General features: G+C 33.7%; 1 protein-coding gene across 2 annotated transcripts in view; it reads right to left on the bottom strand.

The window, feature by feature from the left end:
• Nucleotides 1-8,478: 8,478 nt before the first annotated feature.
• The window catches only part of LOC132729445 (sodium-dependent glucose transporter 1-like), a 35,691-nt gene continuing 33,404 nt past the window's right edge, over nt 8,479-10,765 (bottom strand). For both annotated transcript variants that reach the window (XM_060715208.1, XM_060715209.1), the window contains exons 2-3: nt 10,197-10,488; nt 8,479-9,757 (exon numbers count right to left, since the gene is read on the bottom strand). In XM_060715208.1, the coding sequence (XP_060571191.1) occupies nt 8,775-9,757; nt 10,197-10,488 (1,275 nt within the window). In that variant the 3' untranslated portion in view covers nt 8,479-8,774. The remainder of the gene's footprint in view (nt 9,758-10,196; nt 10,489-10,765) is intronic.

The raw sequence follows: 10,765 nt of genomic DNA, 5'->3' as shown, positions 1-10,765 counted from the left end.
TGCAAACATGTCGGTGCCCGTTAACGCGATAACATGACATAACGAAATGGCAGGAATCAGCAACCATTATCCTCGACATCACTAGAGAAAATATGCTTAACGATTAAAAATATTTTCTGCAGAATCAAACTTTTTATTGATTATTTACCAATTTATAGTGAAGTATGTACATTGCATATCAATACAGCTGTAAACCTTAGTTTTAAATAATAACATAGCACGGAAATAGTATAAATGACATTACAAATCAGGCAGTAGCTTGTTTTTTTTATGCCGGCTCGCCGTTTTACGTTAGGATTTTACTGAAAAACAACCTTAAACTCCGAATCCATCCAAAAATTTAATCGAAGCTTGGCTTCCAGCTTTCTACATAATTTATCTATCAGGGCTAGGATCCAAAACTATTTAGCCAATCTAATTTAATCTTACATAGCGTCAAAAAACCTTCAATTTTCACGCCATTTTTAAAAAGCAGCAAGTCCTTTTTTCCGGTCATTTTATCCTTTATCGGTATTTATTGTATATATTTACTGGCCGGGGTCCGGGAGGCCCGGACTGGCCGGGATCCGGGATTGTATAAGATATAGAGGAAAATCTAATAAACTATATTTGTGTTGATTATTGTTGTAATGAAGGGACATTAAACATTAAGTTTTTTTATTGTATGTAAGTACGTTAAATTAATCAAACTTAGGATAAAAATTTACTTAGAGGTATTTATTAACAAACTGAAGATGCGGAAATCCCAATACTTATAATTATATGCCTAATTAATTGGATAAATCAAAGACTACATTCTTGAATTGGTCAAATCCCGGGATCCCTTTATGTTTTAATGCAATCCAAGCTTTTCTGAAAACTATATTCTTGAACTGGCCAATTCCTGGGATCTCTTTATATTTTAATACGATCCCGGCTTTTCTGAAAACTGTATTCTTGAACTGGTCAATTCCCAGGATCCCTATATGTTTTAATAGGACCCCGGCTTATTTGAAAAACATCTTAGACGGGTCAAAATCCGGGATCCCTATATTTTTGTTAATAGTATCCCGGCTTTTCTGACAACTTGTGTTTACTTTAGGACTTGTGTCTGTCACTCATTCCAATACTAAATAACATATTACAACTTAACTTCGTATAAAGAGACATCTTTATGAATTCTACCTATCTAAGATTTTTTTTTTGGTCAAGGTCAACAGGCCATACAGTAAATGTGCATAGACATAGGGACTTCATTCTATCTGTTTTTTGGTCAAGGTCAACAGGCCATACAGTAAATGTGCATAGACATAGGGACTTCATTCTATCTGTTTACATGCATCTTCATATATACTCATATTCCTCTGTGTTAAACTTTGAGAACTGGCTTCCATAACTTTTTTCACTTTTATTTTGATGTTCGCTGAAGTCTCTTCAGCTAAGACTTCAGCTAACAGAACTATCATTTTTACATTTAAACGCAACCCTTGAAAAAAATTAAGAAGCGAGTCGCTACTAGCTTTTTTAAAAGCTAACCTTGTTAACATGTTTACGGTAGAATCCACATAGGACTTCTTATATTAATCAAAGGTATATCTATGAAGGGTCATTCAAATATCTAAAAAAAATTATCATCTTATGATGTACTTTGGTCAAATTATAAGAAATTGTTCCAGATTGAGATGTTTTTTTTCTACTTACTTGAACGCATATATTTGGTGTACATATATCAAAAACATAAATATATTAACTTGGTAAATGTGACTTATTAATTTTACTTTTCTGGTAATCCTCGTAAATTTTTTTTTACTTTATAATTATCAGGTTGTTTGGACGGACCAGTGGAGCACACTGTTGACACTCGATGACCGTCGAATAATTGATGATGCTAGAATCAGTATCGAAAGACCATCTGCAGTAGATTGGAACTTGAGGATTGTAAACACAATGTCTTACGATGAAGGGCAATATGCATGTTTGGTCAATACAAATCCTGTTAAGCAAACAACAGTTTTCTTAACAGTACAACATACGAATTTATAATGATAGTAATTCAACGGCAGAACAAATCTGGCGGTATTTTTGAACAGATAAGAAACCACCCTTACAAGACCGACAGTGAGCAGAAACAACTGGTCTGTAAAGAAAACACTTCAAGATCAAACTTAATTAACAATGAAAACACTGACATAACCACTGAATTATTGTTGAAACTTTTCCAAAGAGTATTATTACACGTTCTACACAAAATATTGAGTAAATCTGTAAATCATTCCCTATCTTATGCATATTATTTATATCGTCAAAAAAAAAAAAAAAAAAAAAAAAAAAAAAAAAAAACAACAACAACAAAAAAACAAAGAACATTGTATTATAAAAGGAAACTATCAGTTATCCAGGTCATATGTATCAAAGTAATTAGATAATAATAAAAATATTGTGACAGCAGTACTTGGTTCAAATATTGTATTTGTCTTGTAGATGTATTCAAAATTAAGGCCATGGTATATAGCTATACGGCACTGTTCCAACTTTAGGTATTCAATAGACAATTTCAATTAAATTCGAATTTAAGTTCTCACCCGTTGATGACGTCATTGGGGATACAGCGTACATTACCGATACGAGATTGGTAGAATCTATCAATGGGTTGGATAGAGGATAGGGAAATCAGAGCTCTATGGTAAGCGTTTCCAATGGGAAACGATACTTATAATTAAAGTGGTAAAGATATAAAGTATAAGAACTGCTTAAAATATTATAGAACTGTCCATATTATTTTTATCAATTGAATGATACAGATGTATATTCCAAAGGATATTTATAGAATTTTTCATGAGTTACATGGGCTATTGATTTTTTATGATGTAGAATACAAAAATTGATTACAGTTTTGGCAACAAATATAGTTTCTATTACTTTAACCTGTATGCACATGTCACTTTGATGTAAGTTTCAATGCTAGATCATTGTTATCATCTGCGTACGGTGTTCCGTTTGGACAATCGTGATTTTTTATTTAGTCTGTACCCGGGATGCACGATGGTACAATGGTGAAAACGCGATTATGAAAACGCGATATAACATCGGGTTTTTCACCAAGGTACCATCGCGATTTCATCATCTAACATTGTGTTTTCACCACCGTACCATTTCATCGTGTCATCGTAGAATCGCGTTTTCACCATCGTACCATCGTGCATCGCGGGTAAGGACGAAATAAAAATCACTATTATTGTCCACACGGAACACCGTACATGACACATTGTGTTTTACCACGCAGTTTAATCATACTTACTAGAACTTGCTAATTACAACGTACCCGCTAGCTATTAGCTATTTCAAAAATATAAGTATTCCTTAATTTCAAAAAAACGGCGCCATATATTTCTTCATATAAATATGATATTTCACAGGGTTGGAACCCCATATGGATCTCAAAATTGAGCATCGGTAGAATATATATGCGAATTTCCGCTGATCCAGATGTGCGTTATAACTCGTTATGTGATGGAGAAAATAGGTCAATCACAGGGCAAGTTTTAAACATTTATATAAAATTCAAAGCTTTTTTTTTAAAAGAAAATCGAAATGTGATTACACTCTCCTGACTTTCCTCTATATTTGCCTAATGTGTTCACATGGATGTTTGTTGTAAACTGCTTTTGGCCCGGAATCTTTAAAAAGAGAGGGGTAATTATTACCTTACAATAGGTCTATAAAGAATTCTGGTGAAATTTTGGACATATTGAAAATTAAGAACTATCAAGCTTCAACTAAAAGCACAAACGATTTTTTTCCCTTTATACTACACTGCCACATAATTTGATTAATGACTGACTAATTTCCCTTATTTAGAAAACTTTTGCACGAGAAAAAGTTACCTTTCTTGCATTTAACTCTCGAAAAGCCTTCTTTACAAACTGTATACTATGTAGACATGTTACGAAGTCTTTTCTTTGAGACAATAATAATGTCAGGTTTGGTAATACCCTATTTAAACAAATCGTAGGAATTCCTATGGGAACTAATTGTGCATCCCTGGTCGCCCATTTGTTTTTGTATTGCTATGATAGAGACTTTATGTTGAGTCTCTCTGAAAATTCACGAGATATTATATTAGCATTTAATAACACTTCCAGTTATCTTGATGACATTTTTAATTTAGATAATTCTTATTTTGATCAAATGGTGTATAATATTCATCCCAATGAACTACAACTTAATAAAACGATTTCTTGAAATTTTAGTACATCATTTTTGGATCTTTAAATTACTTCCAAAAACAATTCTATTCACACGAAAATCTATGATAAAAGAGATAACTTTGATAATTATAGTAAATTATATTTATATGGAGACGTACCACATGCAACATCTTACGGGGTATATGTATCTCAGTTAAGATTCGCTAGAGCTTGTATCACGAGCGAAATATTTTCATTACTAGCAAGGTACTCGCTATTATAAATTAAGTAAATATTAAAAAAAAATTACAGTCGTAACTTTGATTTAATCTCAAAATTCAATAGTGATTTAAAACACTTTTGCGACAAGGGATTAATTAGGCAGTCTGATGTTTATGGGGATGTTATGTACACATTTCGAAACATCTTGTGTCATTGTAATTTTTCTGTTATCTTTACTAAAAATTAAAAGAGGTTATGTTATGACCCTACTATTTTAAGACAAACCGCATGCTTAGTGTTCAACCCTTTTATAGTTGGACGCTTACCTTTTCCTCTTGACGGACTAAGTGGAAGACTCTATGATGGACATTTCTTAAAGCCCTTTGGAACTGAATTGCCTTAATATTCGTTTTCATCATTGCTTCGTCGTGCCCTTGTAGGTGATGTTCTTGTTGCTCTGTCTTCCTTTAAGACATTGTTATAATCATTGGGTTTTCTTGTAAATGTTTCTACATGATATTTTCGGTGTTGTATTTATTTCACCTTTTGTAACCATAACAACTGTTAGAATTTCACTTGGTGGGGATTTATTTTATTTACACCATCTCGTTTATAAGAACAAGGTGGGGCTAAGACTGGAGTATGGTGCCACACTCCCCAGCTGCTGACAGTTCCAAGGCGGCGCCCCTCTATGTTTCTCAGATGTATGTTTTTATCATTTTAGCGATCAACCTGTCCGTGCTCTGTCTTGTGCCCTGTCCTGTGTTTGTTTGGAGTCCGCCTTGGCTCCTTGCCACTGGGTCTTGTTGCTGGGTCGTATGGGGGTTGCGTTCATTCAACGCCGCCTTTCCTTGTTGATCTTGTTTATCATATATTATTTGTAGTTTCGTGACACATTTTTCATATCCCCTTCCCCGATGCCCTTTTACTTTGTGGGCCTATTAATCAATCAAGGATTATTTTACAATGGTTTACCCTGCCTAATGACGTCATTTATACTCAGAGAAAGTATCCAATTTGCTCGCAAATCAGGCTCTTAAATGTACGTGTGTTTTATGGACGGATACAGTTTGACACAAAGGCATGGTGTATAAACATATTTTTGAAACTTGTATCGATGAAACTAATTTTTAGCTTTCAATGCAATGTTTACACACATGACAAGCTGTATACGATATCAAGGTGAACACTCCGACTGGTTTAATGTTCTTCAAGGCACAAGGCTAGGGGAATGAAGTTCACCAATTTTGTATCTTCTGTACATTAATGGCCTCTTGAATGCATTAGAACAAAGTGAATATAGAATTTGTGTGTATGACACGAGGCTTAGTTTACCTACTGTTACTGATGACATGCTCTTTATATTATTTTCAGTTCAGTATCTTAAACAAATACTTGATATTAGTAAAAATTACTCCAAACTTATGAGGTATAGTTATAACGCTGATAAATGGGCTGTAGTCGTCTTGTTATGTGCACCATTAACCGGTTTAAACTCCCCAGCTGTAATTGTGCTGCTGACCGTTCCAAGGCGGCATCTGTGTTCCTCAGATGTATGTATATGATGTTTCATACTGTTTTGGTGACACTTTTGCTTGTGTCCCTTGTTGTTTTCTCGTCTATGGTAAGTATATTCCCCTTGGCCCTTAGTCTTATCGCTTTAATTTACCCTCCCCCTTCCCCGGGCTCCTTCCCCTGTGCCTTTTGACTTTTTGGGCCAATTATTCAAACATTTATTTGTTTTCTTTGAATTCCTTATCAGTTACAAATTATTTATCATTTTAGTGATTAGCCTGTCCGTGCTGTGCCTTGTGCCCTGCCTGGTCCGCATGGACTCCATGCCACTAGCTCTAATTGCTGGGTCGTGTACAGGTTGCGTTCATTGAACGACGCCTTTCTTTGTTGATCTTGATAGTCATATCTAATGAGCGGAGTACGGTTAGTTCGAACAACAGGACGTTTTTATCTTGGTAATAGTGTTGTAAGTGAAACTAATTCTTATGTTCATTTAGGGGTGAAAACTGATCATTTTCTGACGAATTAGGATGCCGTTGATAGTGCTTGGGACATACCTGAATATAGTCCATAGTAGGCAGTCGCCACAAGGTTTGAATCCCATTTCTTCCAAAGTTTTCTATAATTCGACAGTTATTCCAAAGGTCTTATATGGCTGTGAATTATGATCCTAATTGTCTGCAACAGATGCACTACGTCTTGAGCAGTCTCATCGTGTTTGTGTTAAACACATGCAGTCCTTTCCAATAAGAATGCCAACGGCTTTTTGTATTGAGTACGTTAGATGTTATAACACTACAGTCTTCCGTCAACTAAAGAAGCTACATTTCCTAAGTCAGCTCTGTAGACACCAAACACTTTCTTGGCAAAGAATATATTCAATAATAGACTGTTTCACTACTTAAATTTTGATAGTCAAACACAAGGGTATATTCCTGACATTTATTGTATTCTTCGGAAACATGGTTTGAGTGATGTTATTGATTAATATGTAACAGACGGTAGATTTTCACCAAAATCTTCATGGAAACGAATATTACATGAATATGTAATCGAACCGAAGAAGAAAAGACTTGGATAGTGCAGTTACAGTGCAGTTTCAAGTGTAAACACCAATATTACCAATGGGGTATAACCCTTGCACATTATGGAGAAAGTCAAGGAATATCCCTCGATTACTGTCCCTTTGCAAAAAAAAAACGCATTTACATAATATCGTGCTTTGTCTCTAAAAATATGTCTAGAAATGTGACAAATGTAATTGTTTATATGAAGACTTTGTGCAACATCAAATATGTTACTGTCCTAAGAACCTAGACACGCGTGAAAAGGTATGGGGAGCTGTTATTGAAAATCTCGGATACAACAAATACATCTCATTTATACAGTTATCACCGTCAGATCAGCTTGGCTTAGTTCTCGAAAAAAAATCCAATTTTGTTTTAAAATGGCTAGTGTGTGAATTGTTTTGACTTTAATACAGACATGTACTACATGAATTATGGAGCGTGAAATTTAGTGCATATATAACTGATAGAATTGAATTATTGACCTGTTTTATAGTGTTGCAGATAGCTTACTCAAGTGTTTTCTTGTTATGTCTAAGTTGTTACAAGCTATTGATAAAAATACTGGTACAGAGAGTAAGCAAATTATTTAACGTATAGGCCATTTTGCATACTATTGATTCCTGAAATGTATCTTAATTTCGTTTTCGACAAGATCATTTAACTGAAGACCAGTCTGTTTCATTGGTCATTATAATAGTGAACTTAATGTTTTACTTGTTTTGGATTGAATTATTTTTATGCTAAAATACTATATTAAGGCTTTAAAATCGAATGGTTTATATAGTAATGTTTGTTTATGCACTATTCAAAGAAGTAAAATGTATGCTGTTTATACATATGTACATGTATATATAGTTGATATGACAATGTATTTCATTATAATTATGTTTTGCTCTCCAAATATGAACAAAATAAATATGTAAAGTCAATTATCGACAGTAACTGTTTATCTTCGAATTACGCTCAGAGGTTATTATGTGTTATACGAGTCGATATGACTTAATATTTTATAAAATAAATTAAAGGTACTCTATGGCGCCAATGGTCCATGCCAAATACTTATACAGGTGTATTGTACTAATGGGTGTAATAATTTGAACTAATTTAAATGAAGTAAGTGACTTTTTTCTTCCTCAAACTTCATTTTAACCGTTATCGACAAATGTGACAATATAGGAGCTCCCATGTGTGTACGTTTGAAAACGCCACTGACTTCCAAACATAGCAGTAATCAATGTTTTAGTATATCTTTTTATGGATGATGTTATTCAAGCTCGACATGGGACAATGTGTCTATATCGAATATTATATATTTTTCTGAAAAGATCTGATTCCATACTTGTAAAATGTCATGGCAGAACACTAATATAGGTTAATTCCGAATTAACGGCGTTCGAAAATCATTTGAAAGAATCTTATTTTCAAATAAGACTGAACATCATGATACGATAAGCAGACATCTCAGTGTTCAGAACTTCTCCTTCTTATTTTATAGATGTTTGCTTACATACTCATGTATGATAATGTATGAGCCCTAATAACAGAACAAAATGAAGAAGGGGGGGGGGGTAAAATGTTTTGAGGTAAACACCCTACAAAAATGTCAAAAGAGAAATTAATTTAAAAGAGTCTGTTCAAGATGACAGTAGCTTACAAACAAGCAACTTTTGATACACAATAATTATATTCAACCTTTGCTGGCATATGATATTGACTAACTGTAAAAAACAGAAGCTCATTTAAAATAAATTTGTTTCTTAAGAATATATTTTTTACATAAAGTTCGAGGTAGATCTTTGACTTAAGGGTTTATGAGTAATTCCAATTCTTTCACTGTTTTACATATACATTTCTCCCCAATTCTGAGAAAGACTGCACAGAAAATTAAAATCATTCCTACTAGCTGTATAGTATACAAAATTGAATTAGGTCCATACAAATCGTAAAGTGTTCCACTGATCCATATAAAACTCAAATCGCCAAAGCTCCCCCCTAACCGTATTATCATTAAGCACAGTCCACTTACTTCAAAGAAAGTATTTGTATATGCAATACCGCTGGGATATAGAGGTGATATCAAGAATCCTTCAAACGCTGTACAATACCATAACAGCGAAGGACGTAGAGACGCGTACATATTTAACATTGACGATGACATAAGGTGCATAAACACTTGAAATAAAAAGAGCTTTCTAATTGGCACATAACTGGAAAGCACTGATCCCACAAGTCTTCCAATCGTAAGTCCCAGCCAAAAGGTCATATTTAGATAGGACGCTTCTGACTTTGAAAACCTAAAAACTGTGACACTAAAAGATCGAACAAACTGTCCAAACATCTCCATACCACCTACCAGAGTAAAATAATATAGAAACAAAACAGTCAGGATATAAACACCATAACAAAACTGTCCATTAGAATATGTAGCAGGATTAATCATTTCTTTGAATGTTAATTTCTTGGATGAAGTCTCTGGTGAAGTTTTAACTCTTTTGTATCCTTTACAAAAGTAACGGTCAAAATGGAAACGGTAAAATACCAGAGACAGTAGTATTGTTCCAATTCCTATAGCAATATATACAATATGCACTCGTGTTTCTTTAATAACATTGAAATCTTCGCTGTTCTTGTTGGGGATTATCTGTTTTGGAAATTGTACGACAGCAAGAAATGGATTAACAACAAGCGGAACCAGTAACGCACCGATCCCATACCCAACGTGAAGTAACTGAAGAGTGACCGCCGTGTTTTGTGGCCACAGTATTATAACAGACCGAACACCAGCTGTAAAGTAAAACAAAAATCATAATATGACGCAAATTAGTAATCATGTGTTTAATTTAGAAAACAATGAAAAGAACTGATCAGAAATTGAAATTGACAGTTTCGTACTCTTCTGCATTACGCAATATGTATTTAAAGAAGATACCAATATATAAAGCCTATGAGCGTGTCTGGTCAGACTACATTGGTTTGTTGTATAGGTGTTAAATATTCATTAATACATGTACATATATATAGTTATGCATAATTCTATATCCTGTATATTGTGTAAATCGATAATTGAAAAATAAATATATAATGTAATAGAAAATATAAATAAAATGGCATTGAAAACGGTTCCAAATTAAAATCAAAAATGAAAAACATAAAAAAATGAATTTTCGATTTTATGGTGTACATGCATGCATATATAAATATGTATGGCATTATTTTCACTTACCAATTCCTACTATGCTATTACACATACCAAGGATTAAATAATGAAACCAGAGTGTGTTAATCGTGTACGTGTACGGTACAAGTATAATAGCCAATCCTGCTATTGTCTCTGATAGGGCTATTAATAAATCTAGGGAATTGCTAAATTTGTCCACTAAAAATCCACCAATCAAAGCGCCGAAGAACCCACCAGCACCACGCCCACTGACTGATCTAGAAACCTCCTCGTATGTTGCACTAAATATTATTTTGATGTCAATCATTGTTGGACCAGGTATTTCTAAATAAAATCCCTAAAAATAAAACATGGTATAGCTGAGATGTGATCGTATTAAAAAGAACAAGGAATTGATCTCCCATCATTTTAGAAATAATAATTATGTTAGCAGAACAAATCAAATTGACCTCTGTGACGCCTTAACGTCTGTGTTAAAACAATATCACGCCTTGCATCCCAGCATATATAGTGCTTATTGGAATATATTACTATGTTGGGTCTTATCGATTTTTTCCGTATGTTGGTTTTTACAATAAATGTATAACAGAAATTCACATAACGAGAAATAGCTT

Source organism: Ruditapes philippinarum, unplaced genomic scaffold (assembly GCF_026571515.1).
Source record: "Ruditapes philippinarum isolate M1 unplaced genomic scaffold, ASM2657151v2 ctg9021_1_1_1_1, whole genome shotgun sequence".
Lineage (NCBI taxonomy): Eukaryota > Metazoa > Mollusca > Bivalvia > Venerida > Veneridae > Ruditapes > Ruditapes philippinarum.
This window is presented reverse-complemented; position numbering and strand designations above follow the sequence as displayed.